This window comes from Eupeodes corollae, chromosome 3, assembly GCF_945859685.1.
Source record: "Eupeodes corollae chromosome 3, idEupCoro1.1, whole genome shotgun sequence".
Taxonomy (NCBI): domain Eukaryota; kingdom Metazoa; phylum Arthropoda; class Insecta; order Diptera; family Syrphidae; genus Eupeodes; species Eupeodes corollae.
Genome location: NC_079149.1, coordinates 63,092,161 through 63,113,816, shown reverse-complemented (window position 1 = coordinate 63,113,816; position 21,656 = coordinate 63,092,161). Strand labels below are relative to the sequence as shown.

The following is a 21,656-nucleotide window of genomic DNA, read 5'->3' as shown; positions in this document are numbered from 1 at the left end:
AAATTCTTTACAAAAGAAATAACAGACAATTTTGTTTATATTTTTGACAAGTAGGTAAACAAATTATATAAAACTATTTTTTTGAACATCCACATTATAGATGAATCAAATTATCGTACAAAATTATTCATAATAAAAGAAAAACAAAATTTATAGTTAAAAAACAAACAAAATATTTATTAAAAAAATAATAAATAAAGCGCTATTTCAACAGATAAGTTTTTTTTTGACAATTAATTGTTTCACTGACATTTAATTTTTCTGCAAATAGAACTAACAGAAAGGAGAAAGAAACCGTTTTTTCTGTCTCTTTTCTATTAATTTTTGGTTTGCTGTTAGTGCCATTTTGCTGTATTTCCTTCAAAGATTTTATCTTTTTTTGAATTTTGTTTTTGTTTTTTTTTTGTTTCCTTCTTATATTTTTTTTATGATTTTGTTTGTTTTTATTTTGTATTTTAATTGTTTGTTTTATTATTATATTTGCATAGTCAAAAGGGAACATTTAGTTTGGTTAGTTGTCACCACCTTCCTGTGGTTCATCAGCATCCCCTTGCGTGTCCGATGTCCATAAAGTGAGGTTGTCTCTCAACAGTTGCATGATAAGTGTTGAGTCTTTGTATGAATCTTCATTAAGAGTGTCTAGCTCAGCTATCGCGTCATCGAACGCCTGTGTAGAGTTTTGAAAGAATTGTTATATAACAGAATTTTATAAAAACTTAATAATACAAATTTAACATTAGTAAGAAAAAAAAATAAACACGATACAAGGAGTAAAATCTTTGCTGCAAAGCATCTCTTATAAATAGTAACTATATTTACTAACTTGGATAGAGACTTTTAAAATAAAGCCATGATTGAAAACACACCATTAGTTGGAGTTTCACAATAAACCAAATTATTCTGCGCTGCTATAATATCACTTTGTCTTGTTTATTTTTTTTAAATTTGACTAACCATTAGAAGTATAACTATTATTGCAAAACTTCTTACGTTTTTTTATGTTTTTTTATATTTAATATTTTTAAACGTCGTTTATGGTATCAAGACCGTAATGTGCATACATATTTTATTTTTTTTAATGAAATTGTATCGACTAATTTCTGAGTAACCAACTAACTAATGACTTCTATATGTGTTATTATTTTGAATGCAGTTTCCATTCTTTTAATATTTAATTTAACTTTGTTTTTAAAAACGAAACAAAACACCATTTTCTTCTTTCAATTTAAAACTAGAATATAACTTTTCTCTGTTACGATTTTTTTGGGAAGAACTTAAAATCTCTTTTGCTCACCGAAGAAATTATATGTGTGAAAATAAATAATTGTTTGATGTCAGAAAATAAACGCAAGTTTGATAAATAAGAAATACAAAATTTAACACATTTCGGTCGTAGAAGTTTTTAAGTTGTATAATGTCTGAAATGTCACTCATAAAAATCATGGAATAGAAACGGATTTGAAAGAATAAGTTTTTGAGCATCCAGTTATGTGTAATCAACCTAATCTATGATCTATCTATGATCTATTTCTTCAATCTGTGGGTATTTTTCCCCAAAAAATTAATGATTATAAAAAATGTATTTGAATAAAGTTCATATTTAATTCATGCAATAGATTGTTAAAAAATTAAAAAAGGCTTGTTGCACGTCTCTAAAATAAATATGTTAAAACAATATGGCATTCACATTCAACAAAAAGGTCATTAACTCGTGTTTTAAAAACAGAAAGTTAGTAGTTAAAATATTTTCAGTCACTTAAATCACTCAACACAATTATGTTGATATAGCTTGAAGAACTAAATCACCCGAAATGTTCAACACAAATCGAAGATGTGTAACTGAACGATTAATAAGATAAAGTTATTTTATTTTTATTAACAAATTTCATCAACAGTTAAAATGAGAAACGTTATAAAATAGTTCTTTTGGATGGGATGGGGGTCAGAAATTTGCTATATATTTTTCGATAGATAGAAAAGTAAAAGCGGAGTTTACTTTATAAGTCCGCTATTTCTTCAAATGAACTATGAAAATGAATATTTTTGGGAAACATACAAATATTATTTTCATAGCGTCTTGCAAGCTTTACGGCAATTTTATAATTTATTTAAATTATAATAATAAGGCACATGTTCAATTTTGTTAAAAGGATAAAAACTTAACGTTAGTTAATTTTGAATAAAACAAAAATCAAACTAAATAAATAAAAAAAAAAACTTGTAATTTATTATTAAGCAAAAAAGAGCCACAGAACATATAAACTCTCATTAATGCAATTTTATTAATATGAAAGAGAAAATTGTTGTTTTGAATATATAAACCTGTTTAGCTAAGTGGCAAGCCCTCGCTGGTGAATTTATAATTTCATAATAGAAGACCGAGAAGTTGAGTGCGAGACCTAATCTGATTGGATGCGTAGGTTGCATTTTTGACTTAGCAATATCGAACGCCTCCTGATATGCCTTTTGAGAATCTTCGACCACAGCTGGTTATTGTTTATTTTTAGAGTAATGATGCCAATATGTTTAAGTTTTTATTCGATTTCAGTTATATGTTTAAAAATTAAAAATAAAGAATTAGAATAAATTAAGAAAAATAATAAATAAATACATATATGTAAGAATTTATAGATTTTTTAAAAATATGTTAGGAGTTTTTAGTGAAAATAGCAGTGATTATACGTAGATGTTTTCGAAAAAAAGAAAAATATTTGTAAAGCGCAATTTCCGATCAATCTGAATTACTGAAAGCTTACTCCTATATCGTGTTTTTTTTTTATTCATTCGTATTTTAATAATAACCTGTTTGGCCAATTGGCAAGCTTTGTCTGGAGAATTAAGAATCTCATAATAGAAGACTGAGAAATTGAGTGCAAGACCCAATCTGATTGGATGTGTTGGTTGCATTTTACCCTTGCTAATTTCAAATGCATCCTGGTAAGCAGTTTGGGAGTCATCTACCACGGCTGTTTTAATATTTTGGGAAATTTGTTAATGCTTCAGAACTTTTCTTTTCAAACATATTTTTAAATGTGTATATGAAAATGTATTCATATAATTCAAATAAATATATAGAATTTACTTACTGTTGCGCGCGTCTCCTGTAGCCACTTCAGCTAAATACCTGTAATAATCTCCCTTCATTTTTAGGTAGAATACCTTACTTTCTGGATTGCTGGCTTTGGGGATGAGATATTTATCTAAAAGACCCTGAAAACAAAAATAGAATGATTAATGAAGTGGTTAAAAATAAAAATCAACCCTTAAATAGAGAAGAATAACTAGGTTTTCACTTATATTAGTTAAAATTTTTATACTGCCATATTTATGTACACATAGACAGGTTGAAACGAAGATGTAAATGCTATTTGCGAGTAAGGTCATGCGCTTGTCAGCAAATGCCATAATATGACACATTAGATTTTTTTTTTTATTTTGTAACCAAAATTATAAATAAAACTTGTTGAATCTTATTTAAGGGTAAGTACATAAAATCAAATGAATTGAAACTAATACTTATAATGATAGTTAAAATTCTTGCCACTTCACTTGTTTCATAGATTTTAGAAAATTAAACATTTTGAACTGGATCAATTATTATGCCACTGACTCATCATTTCTGAAGAAGTAAATACAAAAATCAATCATCCGTCTACTTTCCATGATGTTATTTTCTCAGGATATTAACATATAGACGAAGTTTTTGTAAACAAATAGTTTATGTAGATATATAATAGATAGAAAATATGTTGCCAATAGCAAAAGAAATTTAGAAAATATTAATATGTAATTTTACTAAGCATTATATAAATGACATAATCAATAAACTAAAGTTGGGCATTAGTGTTCGTTTTCGAGAATGTTATCGATTTGCATAAAAACCTTCAGGAATGAATTGTGATTTGTATATTGGTCGTAGCATCTTGGAAACGTTGTTGGTAGTTAAAGTATATAGATATTTGAAAATATTTAGCTATATAACTTTTAAGCTTGTTGGCTCAAGTTTCAGTGTTTTATATTTTTTAATTTAATTTCCGATTAGTTAGATGTTTTATGCAGATAATACATTTTTGTGAAATATTTTGGACGCAAGAATATCGATTATCACTTTTAAGCGGTGGGTATAGACATTTTCCAATAATTATGGAAAAGAAGTAATTCAAAGAGCAAACGCTGAACAGAGACAATTTTTTAGCAAATAAAAACCAAACAAAATCGGTTTTAACTTCAAGAACTTTAAAAAAGCGTTTAATTCTTATTTAAATCTTTTGAAGACCACACTGAATTTTAAATAATTTTAACTGAATTTTCTTTTAATTTTAACTTACCAAAACTTCGTAACAAATTTCCCTAAGTTCTTTTTCCACACGCTCTCTGTATTCTCGGGCGAGCTGTTGTTTTCTGGCAGATGCTTCCGTTTTTTGTTCAATTGAGGAAATTACTCTCCAAGATGATCTAAATGGTTTTTTTTTTTCGTAAACGAACAAACATATAAAATAAAATTGCAGTTCCTTACCTGCGGGCACCAACGACATTTTTGTATGCAACTGAAAGAAGGTTTCTCTCTTCATTAGAAAGTTCAACTCCTGTTTCTGTGACCGATTTCATAGCTTGAGCCATGTCATCATACCTTTATGACAAAAGAAAAACAATGCAATATATTTTATGTTTTTTTTTTTATATATATATATAAGAATTAAAATAAGGAATATTAAAACAAGTCTTTACCTTTCGGATTGTTCGGCAAGTTTAGCCTTTTGGACCAATTCCTCTTTATCGACTGTTGACATTTTGATGTGTTTTTTATATTAAACTGGGAAATTTATCTATATAAATGTAAAGTAAGGGAAGTTCCGAGATTTTAACAACAGATATTTGTATCTGTACAGAGATAAGTGCGCCGCTCGTAATAACCCCTGGAAGAAAAAAAACGTAAACAATAAATTAAATAAAGGGCTTAGTAAAAAAAAAAAAAACAAACAAATATGAAATACATACAACCTAGTTCATTACAAATATCGATTTTTTTTTCTTTTATTTTAATAAATATATGATTTATTTATAGTCTGTTGTTTATATTATTTACTATATACCCATTCAATGAAGCCTTCAATACCGATAACATTTATTTTTCTACAATTCATCGTGATTAATTCTTCACTTTGCATTTAAATTAAGTAACATAACATCGTAAGGTTCGAACTAAACTTGGATTTTAAGCAATTTATATGCAAATTTAATTTATTTAAGATAAAACTGAATATAACTATTAATTCGACCGAACTTTGTTGTAATAGCTACAAATGTACATATGTATAAACATTTTAATGAATTATAATTTTAAAATATGTATTATGTACATACTTTCGATAAATACAATAATTATTATTGAGTCTTACACCACTACAAAAACGTAATTGGTTGATTGGAAATAAATTACTGAGTTCAACAAAACTTACAGAACAGATATGAACAGGTAACCAACTAGTGCAGTATCAATCTTGTTGCGTAATTTGTTATTAGATTTTATATTTATGATTTTTTTTTTCAAATTTAAAGATAAGACAAATACAGAAGTAAGTAAAACTTAGAGTTGTTTTCAAATATGAACAACCTCGTATTCTAACATAATGTATTTTTGTTTGGGAACGTAACATTAATAGTCGCCATGGCGATACCAAATAATTTTGGTTTTTATTTCCGATAAGATATGAGATTAGAGGTGCTTGCTGCTAATCATGTGATTCATTAGAGTAACGATTTTATATACAGTTGTAGGTTTAATCTTTTAAAACAAATATGTTTCTTCAAACAGTTTTCATAAATAAACCAAAGGTAAATAGAACACGGTCAAGTCAGGAGGTAATTCTACTTAAATATAGGTTTATGGAGAAATAGGAGGTGTACAAAATAATGAAAACTATAATTTTTAAATGAGATGCGTAAGGAGTTTTGTCACATCATAGTGTGAATAAAAAGATACTTTTCTTTGAATTTGTTCCCAATATTTGTGAGTTCAAGTGGTTCTTCTAAATCGGAAACCAGAGTGAAATTATAAAGCACCACTTTGAAATTACTTCGTATAAAAATAACCTTTAAACTATCAACTCATACAAGGACATTTGAAAACTAAATATTACGAGGTTTTAAATTAAGAGGAGTATTTTTAAAGAATTCAATGGATGTTTATTTTATTTTAATAATATTTAATATGCTATGTTCGCGACGGTTCCTTTTCATGAAATTTTCCAAATCGCACATTTATGGTTGTATGTCCTCGATAAACTCACGAATTCCATTCTGTTAAGGTTTTGAATGGATTGTGGAGCATTTGAATAGTGATATAATATACATGGTTCCAAACACAAACAAATACAAGCTGTGAGATCATAAGATTTCGGTGGCCAATTTTATTACTTCTTTGAGAAATAACAAGGTCAGGAAACATTTGTTTTTAACATTAAGCAGGCTATTAAAAAGGAAGAAAAGCGTTTTTGGAAAACAATTTACAATTTATTTGTATACGAAAAGATACGAGTACATCTTGAAGATAGAAATAACATATGTAGTGACTAGGCGAAATTTTGTTAACACCTCTTTTTAAAAGGTTTTATTAAATAACATTTGATATTTAATGACATTTGTATCGTTAAAGGTAGTTACGTTATTGAATATAAGGGAATCATTTTGCGTAGATAAAAATAAGCATGAAAAATGTTAATTATGTACGGTTTTGTCAAATCGATTTTAGAGACAGGATGAGGACCTATTTAAGTTTAGAAAATACAACAGAGTTATATTTTAAAGTTAAAATTTAGTTTGAAAGTTATTTTCAGTACGAAACAAGCAAGTAATTCAACTTATCTCAAAAAATATAAAAAAAAGTAAAACATCAAATATTAGATAAACGAAAATCATTTTTATATAAATTATGATGTTTCTTTTTCTGGACTATTTATTAAATCTGGAAATTACAATAACGACTTGAGAAAAAGTATAAAATAGAACCATCTGAGCAGAAGACCTGTGCTCCTGATATTTTAAAGTTTAGGTCGTAGATTATCTATGATTATTCCTTTTTTCTTTGTAGTCATGGAACGAAAAGAACTTTTATTGGTTCGTTTTTGAGTTTTTTTATTTGCATCACTCGTAGTCGAGCATGTGTACTGAACATACTATTCAATTTTTTGAATAGTACTTTTGCTTCCTACAATAGATTCAACTATTAACCGAAATGACTTTAAATTTTAAAACTTTTATTGAAGTTTATAAAATCCATTACATATATCAGTTCTTAATAATTTTATAGAATAGAAATAGAAAATCATCCCTCAAATACAAGGCGACACGGTAACTCGAGGGAAAAAATTTGTATAATGTGGTTCATTAAACTTTCGACGCAATTTCAGCATAGCATAGCTTTGGATAATTCTTGTGCGAAATGAACAAAAAAGGTTTTTTGTAGTCTGATAACTACAAAGAAATTTGATTTCTCCAGAAATATATTTTTGAAATAAAGTATAGTTTTTCAATGATTCAACAAAATAATCATATTATCTATTTGCCTATATATCTTTTTTTGAACATTAAAAAAATTATTGAATCCTAGGACATTATTATTAAAAATTATATAGTTTGAATTTGAGAAAATATTTTAAAAGAAAATACATTATTTTAATAATGAAAAATATCACATAGTTAATTTGCTCAGAAAGCAGAGGGCCAACATATTTTTTACATCTCTTTTCCCGTAATTTATCTCATTGGATGTATCGATTTCTTTATTTAAAGAACATTAATTATGATTTGTTGTACTTATATTAATCTTGGGTAAAAACATAAAAACAAAAGAAGTCTGTTTGTTATAAATAAAAAAAACAAACAATGTCTTTTATGAATTGTAAATATTTCATTATAAATAATTTTATGGTTTAAAATAAAGGATAAAATCAGTTAATAAATCATACAACAGCTTCACTTCTATGTCGTGCGCAAGACTAATAACTTTTCATCTCGATTTCAGGAGTATATACTTTGTTAAAAAAATCCTTAGCAACTGAAAAAGCCTTGTGAAAAAGAAGAATTTGAAACGTCTTTCAACCAATTTTAGAATATACGAGTACAATTGAAATTAGTAAGAAGGTATCGTATCTGATTTAAATGGGAATCAATTTTTTTACTTTTCTTCTCAAAATGCTTACTTAATACAATTAATTATTAATATAATATTGAACGTTAGTTTCTTTTATAGATATGTACACATTGCGGTACCAATTGCTTCACAATTTTAAATAGAAAAATCAATACATGATAAAACAATGTGCAAGAATATACACAAAAATGATTTTCTCAAACGAGTCACACAACCAGCAAGCATATAAATCCAATATTTCGCTGTATAGTATGCAAAAATCGATACAAATTATAATTACCTTTTATAATAAAAAAGATTTACAGAGGAGCACACACAAATGTTCACTGGCCTGCACCAAAAACAACGCAAAAAAAAGTTGTAGGGTTTTCTTTTTTTTTTTAAAGATTTCTAAAATTTTGTTCGCAGGCTATATTATACATTAAAAGAAGTTTTTATCACTTGAAAAGATCAAAAGACAAAGCTTTTATTTGATACACTATTAAACACATACAAAATTCTCACTTATCCTAGGTCTAGTTTCCGTAAAAAAAATATTTGATTTTGTATAGCTATGTATTTAATTTTTTTTTTAATTTATTTTAATCATCTTCTGCTTTCGATTTCGTAAGTGCTTGACTAAGAACACTCGAAAATCATTTGAGAACCGAGGTAGTTGTGCACATCGCAACAAGGGCAAAAACGGAATGCGATGTTAATGACATTATTGTATTTGTTGGATTCATCATCAACAATGTTGTTGTATTTCTGGGATTTCGATGATTCGACGTAGTGCCAACTGACAATGTGTAATGACATAAGACATAAAAGAGAGAACAGAGACAAAGCGAAGAATACACTGCGTGCAAAAACTGTTTCTAGTGTTTTTTGTTTTTGGTTTTAATAATGCTCTCGCGCTCAATGAATAATATTTTGAAGTTAATATCAATCACTCTTGTCTGCGATCATAAATTGACGCAATATGTTGCGCAGCCATGCGCAGTATTGGCCAGCGAAAGAAAGCTATTTTGGCGCATAAGGAGTGTCCTTTGTAGAGATGACTACAATAAAATTGCACTAAAGAAAATCTGAAACACTAATTCTACACAAAGGCTTAACCAAAAAGGTCTAGACTAAGTCCATTTTAACATTTGGGGAGCATGAACCGACTCACATGTTGAGTGAAATATTTAATTGTATCGAATCTTTAATGCATTCATATAAAAGGCAACAACGGATTTTATTATTATTAAACACAAATCTTTTTTAATAAATTAGAAAAATATAACATTGAATAAAAAGAAGCACTGTTATCTTTAATGCTATCACCATATCCTTGCTATTTTTAGAACTTTTTCATTTTTTCCCCACTAAGGATAAAAATATATGATTTTTATCGATTATAATTTATAATATATACCTGCATATCACTCAAGTCTTAATTCCTAATTATGGAATCTACTCCAAACCATTTCTGTTCATTTGTCTTCAAAAATCTTACTCGGAGTTAAAAAAAAAGTTGTTTTGGAATTTAGTAGAACCTAAGTTTAATTTGTTTCGATTAATAAATGAAAGTAAATTATGTTTATTCAGTTTGCTGGAATACTTCTACATACAAAGAAAAAGTTTTTATTAAAAAAAATGCCCGACCCCTTATTATTGTTCTTTATTTTCTGTACATACTTTAATTTACAGATATAACTCTTTATTTGGTTCACTAAGGGCTAAATCCCAACATAAAGCTCTACATCTTTAACAAAAGATTGCATGACAAGAAACTATACAAGATAAGTTGGAGGTCGAAGCTTACCATTTATTGTTAACATTTTTATGATTATTTTGATCCTAAGAAAAGGAATTATTATAATAAATAATGTTTATGATGTTTAACATTAAGTTCCTTTTAAGCATTAAAGGAAACGTCTCTAAAATCAGATTAAGCATTATAATTCTTTCACCCTTAGGTGTCAAATGATAAGAAAAGTTACTTCAATGAGCCTTGACCGACAATTACTGATGAAACTTTGAAAACAAAGTTATGAACTTATACTATTCCTTTTGTGACTAATGCATTACGAGATTATAAATACAGTTAAATTATATTTTCAACAGAAACGAATTAATAGTAATAGAAGTAAATGATTGTTATAGAAAAATAAAGGCAACTTTTAGAAGATTGTTTATTTTCAATTAACAGATGAATAAAGTTTATCTAAAGACTTTATATAGTAGGTGTCATTTCAGGAATAGATTTAAGTAAAATGCTTTTTTAAAAGATAGAGTGATCAAAATGCTCTAATTTAAGAAACACATCAGAGCATTTACTGAAAATCTCTCATTTTTATTTGTTTGCTTCACATAAAATAAGTCAACCGCGCTTAGCTTTTTACTCAATTAACTAAGTGGTGCCTTTTTAAAGGAACTTTAAGATGGAGTAAAACCAATGATTTATTTAAATTGATGTTAAAATTAATCGAAAGATAATCAGGTTCAGACAGCATAAGGGACTTCATTCTTTGAACATACATTTTGACCAAGCCAAACAGTTAGGTTTTAAGTGTCATACATTTTAGACTTGGAACTTTACTTCACTAACTTCTACCTGCAGTTTATCGAAAAAAAAACTACTAAAAACACTCCTCAGGCAAGTTACAAACCAATCACGACTTGTATTTATTTTGTAATGTAAGGGAATATTGGTTATAACATTTTTAATTTGGCAAGGAACCCTATTAAACTTAACATTAGATGGAATTGTGCAGAAAATAAATAAACCATAGAGTAATAAAGTTCAGCTCTCAGTTGATAAAAAAAAACATTATAAACTTTCATTTTGACATAAGTAGACTTAACTTGATAGTAAGGAATATTTTTTTCACAAACTTTCCAATCAGACACTAGAAACTTGCCTTACTTTTAAGTCTCTTATGTCGTCTGAATCTGCCCTATATAAATTCTTTTTCTGACCGCCATGGCTGGCTGCCCCAAATTTCAATGACATTTAGCAACATTTGTTGTCGGTCAATGTTGTATAGCCAGCACAACAAAAAGTCAGTTCCTCAAAATACTCTTTGGGATTATCAACACTCCAATTAAGCCAATGCAAGCTTAATTGCAAAACTTAATTCAATACGTATACACAACCATGATTTCAGTATTAATGTTCAGGCATCAATCTATTAATGTTGAAATGCCAAACCAAAATAAAAATAAATCACTTGCAAGCCAACTAAAAGTTATATACCTCTAAAAAAACAATCGATACTAAAGTGGTGATTCAAACCAAGACACTTTTTGAGCACTATGCGCTGACAATGGTCGTCATCGGTGTGAAGACATTTGAAGAAAGTCAAAACCTTACTGATATCGTGTCGTGTAGCCTGTGCATTATCATAATGCGCTCAGTTTGAAATATGTCTGCTGTTTCAGTTGCTAGAGATGCTGAAGATCCGAATTTATGGATTTGCTGGCGAATTCCTTGAATTCCTGAATATTGCAATGACTAGGAAACACAGAGTGTGGTAAGGCATTCAAAATTCGCGTAGTACGGCTAAAGAACGAATCTCTGTATTTGAGAGTACGGCCGAAGTTGTGCTCGAGGGTATACTGATGAGCATTCCTAGAAGCGTTGGCGCTCCTGCAACTTACTTAAGCCTCTTGGATAGTATTGAAAGTAGAGCATTTAAATTGATAGATGATAATATCATCATAAGTTCATGTTCTTCGCTTGAACATCGTCATAAGGTGTCTTGCCTGATCTCTAGTGAAATAGCCAGGTGCATTCCTCCCCTTAAACAGTTCAACCGTAATACTCGCACTTCTAGTAATGTTGGACAATATACAACAATTTTTCCAATAACATTTGCTTTAGAGCTATGAGGCACATTTCCCACTCGTTGGATATGTAAACAAACAAAATTACCTCACATGGGGCTCATAAAACCCACAACTCATCGAAAGGTGTCATTGGTCCGTATTTACCCGAAGATTTCAATGGAAAGACGGCAACAGTCACCTCGGCCGGCGATTGAATATCGTGACTTGGAGGATATGTGATTTCAACAAGTCTTTTTTTAGACGTCAATTGGCCACCAAGATCAGGTTTCTTTTCTATTAGGCTACGCAAAAGACGAATAACTTAAATGAACAAAAAACAACAATAATCAAAATATGGGCGTGATACAACAGAATCAGAATCTTATCGAGGCGGTTATTTCAATAAAATTATTTTTCACACCTAAGACAAGGCCCAAATTTTACGTTAAAATACAATTTTCAAAAAAATGTGTGAGCCCTGATCCCCCGTTACAAGGGAATCGTAGTTGTTTGCATGCAAACAGTTTAAAGTTATAATGAAAACCCCAATATAGTTCACTCATAACTCCTAAATTGCCTTCCACACTGTTCACTGCATTAAAAAAAAATTTAAACAACTTGAGCCTAAATTAAATTGTTTTTTAGATAAACAAAATATGTAAATAAAATATTTATATCAAAAATCAATCAACTTTTCATAATATTTATTAATAATACAGTAGTTTTAAGAAATGTTAGGTAAGGTAATGCATTTTTCTGGATAATCAACTAACGGTCCCTATAGTTTTGAAAAAAACTCATAATGTAATTTATATTGTTTGTGTGTGTATGTGTTTTTGTGTTTTGGTTAAGTAATTGAATTCAAGATTTTCCAAAAAAAAAGAATAATTTAATGTAGGTACTACTTCTTTTATTCTTATTGTAAGTACTTCGTATCTTCTTTTTTTCAATCTCTTTTGACCGTGAAACTATATCCATAGTGAAGTTAAATTTATAATCAATAATAAATAGCAAGCAGAGACCGGAATGCATTTATATAAAATAAAACAAATTTTACAATTTTGTAAAAAAAAAAATATGTCCCAAGTATGTACTTTGTATTTTTAGCCTATGCTAATATACCGAAATCGCAATCAATAGAATACAGCATACAAGTATAAGAAACTTGCGTAGCACATCTTTGCGCTTACTTCTGTTTTTGTGCTTTTCACACTTTTCTGAAGCTGAAGTTAAAAATAAAATTCGTGAGTTCGTATTTTTGTCTCCCGAAGAAATGGACGCGATGATTTCTGTTTCCCTACCAATAAAATATCAAGTGGAAGTGTATGCGTGGCTTCCTCACTACTGTTGAGTATTTCAAAGATACAAATTCTAGCAGAGAACGTGCCGCTCGTACGAATAGTAAAAGTCAAATATCAACACCAAGGCGAACATACAAACATTAATACACACATTTTATCTGTAACTATTTTGTGCATCACAAATGAAAAGCAAAAGCACCACAATAGACCGCAGGTACGTGAAACCCATAAACTAAAGGAATGTTACTTTAGTTCCAATCCCAAGAAAACCCATTTGACAGAGTAAATAAAAATAGGTATAACGCATAAGGGAGAGATATATGTAGTAGGATATCTTATGGAATTTATCTAGATAGATGTGACCATTCCTTCATGAACAAATCAAATTATTAATACATTATATTTTTTTTGTATTGTTTGATATAATTCATAATATTCCTGTTTTTCTTTTTCTTATTCTTCTTACCTATTGAATGCTAACACACATTCAACAAGAAAGAAAGGAATAAATTAATTTAAGAATGCGGGAAGAAATTAAGTGTGATGAAAATACGGAAAGCCATTTCATTCACCGAATGGATACTGGATATCAACGCCTCGACAGGCGGAAATGATGTCAACTTTTCTTAATTAGAATAAACGTTAGGTTTGATTACGTACTTGCGATACAAGGTAAAGACCAACTAATGAACTAACGCAAATAGTAAAATTTAAAGAAAACAACAAAACGCAGGGTGCTGAGACTGGGACGTACAGACTACAGATCTCGATGCCTTTTTGACAGATGGTATTTTTTTTACTTCGGATTTTGACATTGCCTTTGGTTTTTCATAATTTATTTTTAGTTTTTCACTGCATGAATGTGTAAAATGGCGGACGGAGTCGTCGCTCGTCGTTCGTCGCCGACTTAGATGTAGATGAACACTCCTCAATGCGTCACCTCGCTAATATTTAATGAGCAATATTTTCTACGAACCACAAACGATAGTCTGTCTACACCCAAGCATATGAACTTGCGCAGTAATATCGCGACTCAGAAAATATCTTTGTCTAGATATATAGTACACGAGTTTATCCATATATGTAGATATTTAATACGAAACTCATGAGATACCGCAACATTTTGTTTTTAACTCTAAACTTCCTCAAGAATTTATTATGATTCCAATTTTTAATTTAAATTCTTATCAATATTTTTATTTTTTCAACTTAATTCAAGTTTTATTTCAGTAGATACTTGCTCATCAGAGGCCGATGTATGTATTTTTCAATCCATAGATGGTATTCGACGGCAGTGGAAGAATTTGCGTTGTATTTTCTAATCGATTTTTCTCCGAAAGAATTTTTGACGTTTTCATTTAACTAACGACTGGCAAGGAAAGGAAGTTCGCGATTGTGGGTTCAAAATAATCCAATTTTGAAAATCAAATTCATACCAAATTATTTTTTTTCTTGTAATTTACTTACTTTTAAGTGACGAAAGGGACGAAAAGAATTTAGCACAGATAATCTAATGGCACAAGTCTATACACTATTTTAAATACACACTCATCAGACTGCGATGATGGTTCGTTAAGTTCAACCTCAACGACGACGACAGCGAGAAGTAAAATCTCTCTGCTCTGTAGAACTGTAGACTCGAAAGATTATAGATTGGTGCTGCTTCTACTCATTGGATAAGAAATGTGCAAGTGAGCAAGGAAGTGTTTTTCGAATTCATGGATAATTGTAGCAGAATTTCAATTTTTCACTTTAAAGAAATGGAGTAGAATTACTGCATTCTAAATTTCTTGTTTTAATTAAAGTGAAGTTCGAACTTCAAACGATTTATTTCATAGAGAAAATTATTTAGATTTTTTAGAGAGAACGATACAAAAAATATATTCGTTTTCTTGTGTGTAGCTTACTTGTTGTCCTTTTGAATTCGAACCAATTTCTATATCTATGAACAACAAACAATGTTCATAAATGTTTTCTTGCTTGATTTATGAATTTAGCTTGACCCTATAGTTTGACTAAGTGGGGCACGTTGTTTTTATCTATTTTATTACGCCTTCTTAACTTCTTTGGTCGTTATACAACTATGTATCTTTAAAGCCACGGTTGCCACTCAAAAAAAATAATACTACATACATAAATATATTTTTAAAAAATATCCGAAGCTTTATTGAGGTAAACAAATATCTTTTTTATTAAAATAAATAAAAGATGGATTTTAAGTTGTAAATGTTAAGTATATGAATAAACCCATTCAAAACAAAATAATTACAGTTTAATAACGGTTTCATTTTATCTCTTGAGGTATATCAGAGTTTCCGTTAACTGTCAAAATTATTTTATTTGATCAGATATCGAATATATTAAAATGTCATTTGACTTTTTCGAAGGCAATAATTTATTCATACCTCAGATAATTTGTTCTTTTAAATAAAAATTTAATGTGAAATAATTTAAGAAAAATAATTTATTATTATTATTTATTAATTATTATTATTGAAGAAAAATTATTTATTATTTATTAATTATTATTATTTAAGAAAAATAATTTATTATTATTATTTATTAACAGGTAATTAAAATTACATGGTAATACTTAGTTTAATGAGCCTAGCTGCGGAGACTATTGGCTCTTATTTTAGTATTAATTTAAATTAAAATGTTTGCTTTTAAAAGAAAATCTGATATTTTCTAGATATTTGTGGAACTAGGGTTTTGGAGAATTTCATAAATACATTTTTGATTATGGGTTGCAATACAGGGCAGTGTTCTAGGATGTGATTCAGGTCAAAACCTGGTATTGCAATTTGTACAAAGTAGTGGCAGATTTTTGTTGAGAAGATGCTGATGAGAGGTTGATGTGTGTCCAAGTCGAAGTCGTACAAAATTAGAGATTTTGTGTTTGGAAACGTTTGTTGGGTAATCCGGGGGGAGTTTATTAGTATTGAGTTTTTTGTAATGATGCTGGTATAGGCTCCAGTCGTTATGACGGATTTTGACTCTTTTTGAATGATTTCTAGCAGACCTTGTTTGGTGTGGATATTAAAGCTACATACAGGAGCATTATCTAATTTCTGATATGAGTTCAGTAACGTTGTTAAGAATTTTGTACGGCGTTAAGTACGGATATGCTATTAGAGCATATAATGTGTTTTAGAGTTTCTAACAGTTTTAAGTGTCATTTTGTTTGGATATAACACAAAAATCACATGTTTTTCTTTTTTTTTTAATTTCAAAGGCAGTTTTGAGCAATAGTTTGAGTTTTAATTTTGTTTTTTATTTATCTTTATAATATTTTTATTTGTATATGCATATGCAATATGTTACTTCTTTTTTTTAAAATCCAATTTCGAAGATTGTTTCCAATTTTGACAGATTTAAAAGGTCATATCACTATAATTTTGTATTTACGTACAAATTAATTTTTAAAAGTAAAAATTGAGTTCAAAATGAAAACGTTTACTTATTTACTTCTGATTTCAAATAAATCTTTTGTGAAACCGTTTTAATATTTCGCACCTCCGGTGCAATATCGACGCAATTGAAATTTTTTCTGAAATTGAGTTAAGAACGCCATAATGTCCCAAATGTCAAGTTTTATCCGTGGTAAAATTGACGTGATTGTATCTTTGCTAGTGCCCAAAAGAGGCCACGTTTTTGTTTGACACAAAAGTTTAAACTATAAAATTTTTCGGAGCAACAAAGTCGTAATGTACCTTGCGCTCCACAATAGTTTAAACCCTTCACAAGCTCAAAAAAGAAACAGATGAAAGATATAAAAGGTAATAATATGAACTCTATCTCACTGAATAGTCAGCTATTTTTAGGACTCTTGAAGTCCATTCTGTAGGCCTATTTTATGGCGATATAGTATTTTCAATAAGCAAGCAAACTTTAACAGTGATTCCTAAACATTTAAGAAAATTGCATTTACGTCATTATTGCACCGGAGGTGCGATTTATCATTGAAACCGTTTCAAAAAAGAAAACTGTGTAAACAATGAAAATATTTTATAAGAACAACCCATAGAAAAAGTTGTTTTCAAAAGGTAGTGTAGCAAACGAAAAAGATTAAAAAAATTATTTAAGGATGTTTTCTAAATCTGGTCACTACAAAACCAAATCCATTTCAAATAATTCACAATTCATTTTTTTTTTGAGGAATGTGTAATTTAACCGAAAACAACTTAAATATTACTTCTCTTGATAGAAACTTGACATAAATTCTTTGATATTAGAGAAAAAAGTAAGTCAGAAACTGGTCACACAGACGCAGTGAACTTAAGACGTTAATATTAACACAAATAGGTATGAATATTTCTGTTCTGTGTGTAAAGACTTACATTTATACGATATTTAGCAGATATTCTAGACTCAAGTTGTTAGTATTAAAGGATAGACACAAAAAAAGGCTATTTCAACAAATCAAAAATTACATTTTTTACCTAACGATAAGGAATTAACAAAAGTGTTTCGTGATAAATATTTATTTATTTCGTGATTTTAACATAATAATGGTCGATTCACGAGACTTCTTAAATAATTGTAAATATTTATTTTTAGCTTTCTTTATCAAATAATATAAAGCGGTCCATAGAAACCACACTTGTGTGCACACTGGTGTACTGAAACCCGGTGTAGCATTTCGACACACACAACACACCAAATAGTAGACACATGAATTGTGAAAGAGATCTCAAAGGGAATAGATCAGAATGAGTGACATGGAAGCTTTTATTTAAATAACTTGCCACACACTGCACTCAACAACGATTCACATGCTGAATACTAAATTTGAGAGCGTAACCCTCCCTACACATCACACCAATCGAGACAACGGCGTAGACAAATCGAAAACTTTTGATTTTACTAGCTCAGTTTTGACACCGAAAATCGGTGCCTGCCCAAGCCCACACAGCACACCGAAACAAGTGTGAACACAAGTTTGGTGTCTATGGGCCGCTTAATTAAATAATTTGATTTCTAATTATGCTATAAATCGAGTTAAGAATTTGTAACGGAATATGTTCTGTATGAAACTATTACAATAATACAAAATTACATCTAAATAGGATGAAAATGATGAAAAATGGAACCAAAAATGATGCATTCAAAAATCTCTCATAATAGTTATTCTTAAATAACGGACATTCAGAAATATTTACCAAAAAACTATCATCATTAAAAAATACTTGAGTTCTTTTTACTAGTTTCTAATAAAATTTTTGAAACGGATTTTTGATCATATTTTCGACCAAAAATCTAGCTTAAAAAAAGCATTTTTCAGCACTCTATAAAAATTGTATCTATGTTCATTACCATTTTTTGCGGGCATCAAAAACCAAACAAGTTTTTAATTAATTTTCAGAATAAATTTTGTTTTTAAAAAAATGTATACCTACGATCCCTTTAATATCAAAGTTTTGCATGTGCAAACTTATGTCACTTTGTATAATTTAAAACTTTTAACCCACGGATTTAATGCAATTTTTTAATAATAAATAATAAAATTTGGTCTCAAAAAAATCTATCTTCATTGTACTAAGAAATACAAGTATCAATATTTTTTTTTCCACCCACTCGTTGCTATTCATACATGGATGACAAACATCATGAATTTCTAGTTCGGTTTTTGGCATACATTTTCAATTATCTAAGAATGGCTTGGACCACAAATATTACTGTTCTAAACCAAGTGTTAATAGATGTAAAACAAAATATGAATAGTAGACAACGATGTCCATTGTGATGCCGCAATTGGACGACTGGATGTCACGAGTATTGACTGTGATTGAGGCATTGGATTTTATAAGTAAGTAGATTCTTTTTAGGTTTAATATAAATTCTTTTGGAATACCTGTTTCAAAGTGTACACACTCATATAATGCGTAACTACAAGTTATTTTGTAGGTACATTCCTATCAAACTTTGGTTGTCAATGTCTGAATTTACAATTGTTACACGGTTTTTAAGAACCTTACACCAATGCGTTCCACGAAACGAAAATATAAACTCAAATGTATAAGTTATATCCAACCTAGTTACGTCACTGGATACTAGCTACTTACTATAATCTTGAAGTTTCAAAAAAGAAAAACTACCTACCTACTACATACCTACGACTCAAATTATGTGCACTGCGCATAGCGTAGTAATCAGCAAGAAAAATGGTGGAATATGATTCAGAAGAGCGCTTCCAAAATTCCAATTTGTGCAATAATATTCTTTATAAATGAATATAAAATTTTAGCACATAAATATATAAATTACTTAACCTTATAATTATGATTTTTTTTCAACCGAAAAGAACATGCTCATGTCTCTTGAGATCTTAACGATTTCACACATTAATTTCGAAGGCACGTATTTTATACCTAGATAGTTTTTTGGAAAAAAATCTCTATTTCTGTAACCTTAACTCACCACAAAATAATTCGGATAAACACACAAAAATAATTAAATAAAACTTTTCTAGTTTTTCACAGTATTTCAAACGAAAAAAACAATTTGCTTATTGGCACAACTTCTACTTACTTTCGTGCTAAGATTTAATATAAGTAAGGTTAAATTTGGTTTTTAAAGTAATAAAACAAGTAAATTGGTCAGTTTACAAATCTGAAGAATCCACATTTTTTCTGAGTCAGGAAAATGCTGCTACTGAAGACATGTTCATTTTTATTCTATTTATATGATGGCTTGAAGGTTCGAGTTGGAATTATTTTGTCTATTTGGGATCGAGTGGAAATGGTGTTAAGATTATAAATAGATAGAAAAAGCAATTGGTAAATGAAAATCTTGAGCAAACTAAATTGATATGTATTTCGTATAAACCTGTACGTACTTAACTTTCACATTAAAATTTTAAACAATCGATAGCTTTGTATAATTTGCGGTCACGCTAGGCCTGTCTATTGCTATGCCTAAAAATGATTTTAAAATAGTTTTTCAATATTAAAAGCGTATACAAAATTAACCTGTTTTGATTAATCAGATCTTTTTTTATATTGTACGAGCACTCAAGGGGATATGAATACCCTTATAATTATTATACACAGTGCGAGTAATTGGGAAGCCAGGATAGGATTTGAAAGGAGATACCGATGCACATTGGTCTTGAATGCCTGCACATTGTAATGAGTGGGAAATATTGAGTCTGGTAAAGCATTCCACATTCGTGTAGTGCGAGTAAAAAAAGAATCTCTGTACTTTACAGTACGACTAGAATTGAGCTCAAGGGTAAACTGATGGGAATTCCTAAAAGAACGAGTATTACGGTTGAATTGTTTGAGGGGAGGAATGCAACTGGCTATATCATTAGAGCATTGCTTATGGAAGTAGCGATAAAATAATGAGAGAAATGAAACCTTACGACGGTGCTCGAGAGATGCAAAAGTTTCAGTTAGATAACGGTCACCTATCATTTTTAAAGCGCTCTTTTGAATTCTGTCCACTAGACTCAAGTGGGTTATAGGAGCACCTGACCAAATGTGGGAATTGTAATCCACATACCCAGGACTGATAGCTGTTCGGTCTCCAAATACCATTCATGGATAGTGGCATTGGGGGAGGGTTACGCTTTTGCAACAGCAGACAGCATTGAGTTTTGGAAGCATTAAATTCTACACGGTTTTTGATTCCCCATTGAACAATGCTGTCAAGATCAGAATTTAATGAGCTCATCATACGCTGCCGATGGTAGTCCACATCCGAAGAACAGGGAGAATCTAAAAATGAATATGAAAAGCTGAGGGTACTGTCATCAGCGAAACAATTTAGTGGGTTAGAAGTTTCAGACAAAAGATCATTTATAAAAATAAGGAAGAGCGTCGGAGACAAAACGGAGCCCTGGGGCACACCAGCGTTAATTTTGTGAATATCAGATTTTAACCCATCCAATACTACTTAAATTGAACGGTCCGAAAGGTAATTTCTAACCCAATGAAGAAAGGATTCATCTATACCAAAAGCACGCATTTTCGATAAGAGAGCTTGATGCCAAACTCTATCAAATGCCTTTGAAATATCAGGTGCAATAATCTCACTTTCTCCAAAGCGATGTAAGGATTTGGTCCACTGTTTGGTGAGATAAACCATGAGATCACCACTGGACCTATTGCAACGAAAGCCATACTGCCGGTCATTAAGAAGCTTTCGTTCTTCAAGATATTTCTTAAGCCGAAAATTGATAAGCGTTTCCATGACCTTGGAAAGATGGAATGTAAAGCAATTGGACCATAGTTAGAGGAGGAGGAGGATTCGCTTTTAAGGGACATGTTGGACAAATGCAGTTTTCCATCCACTCGGAAAGAGACCTGTAGAATAGGACAGATGGAAAAGCTTAAGCAGTGGTTTTCCCAGCGTTGAAGAACACCGCTTCAGAACAATTGCGGGGATACTATCCGGGCCAGCGG

General features: G+C 29.8%; 1 protein-coding gene across 4 annotated transcripts; it reads right to left on the bottom strand.

The window, feature by feature from the left end:
• Positions 1-149: 149 nt before the first annotated feature.
• Positions 150-19,810, bottom strand: LOC129948845 (14-3-3 protein zeta). Of its 4 annotated transcripts, none has more exons than XM_056059949.1 (7): positions 19,669-19,810; positions 4,729-4,916; positions 4,517-4,630; positions 4,329-4,455; positions 3,087-3,210; positions 2,803-2,966; positions 150-667 (listed from the first exon to the last, which is right to left on the bottom strand). In XM_056059949.1, the coding sequence occupies exons 2-7, from the start codon at positions 4,788-4,790 to the stop codon at positions 512-514; spliced, it is 747 nt and encodes a 248-aa protein (XP_055915924.1). In that variant the 5' UTR covers positions 4,791-4,916; positions 19,669-19,810; the 3' UTR covers positions 150-511. The 4 variants fall into 4 exon arrangements, with proteins under 4 accessions (XP_055915924.1, XP_055915922.1, XP_055915923.1 ...); XM_056059947.1 differs by lacking the exon at positions 19,669-19,810 and adding an exon at positions 14,716-14,873; XM_056059948.1 differs by lacking the exons at positions 2,803-2,966; positions 19,669-19,810 and adding exons at positions 2,323-2,486; positions 14,716-14,873.
• Positions 19,811-21,656: the final 1,846 nt, after the last annotated feature.

Coding starts and splice junctions, on each gene's coding strand:
- LOC129948845 (XM_056059949.1), bottom strand. CDS start 4,790: ATGTCAACAGTCGATAAAGAGGAATTGGTCCAAAAGGCTAAACTTGCC. Junction 4,631..4,728: donor CTTGCCGAACAATCCGAAAG/GTAAAGACTTGT, acceptor TTTGTCATAAAG/GTATGATGACATGGCTCAAG. Junction 668..2,802: donor CTTGCCAATTGGCCAAACAG/GTTATTATTAAA, acceptor AACTCTACACAG/GCGTTCGATGACGCGATAGC.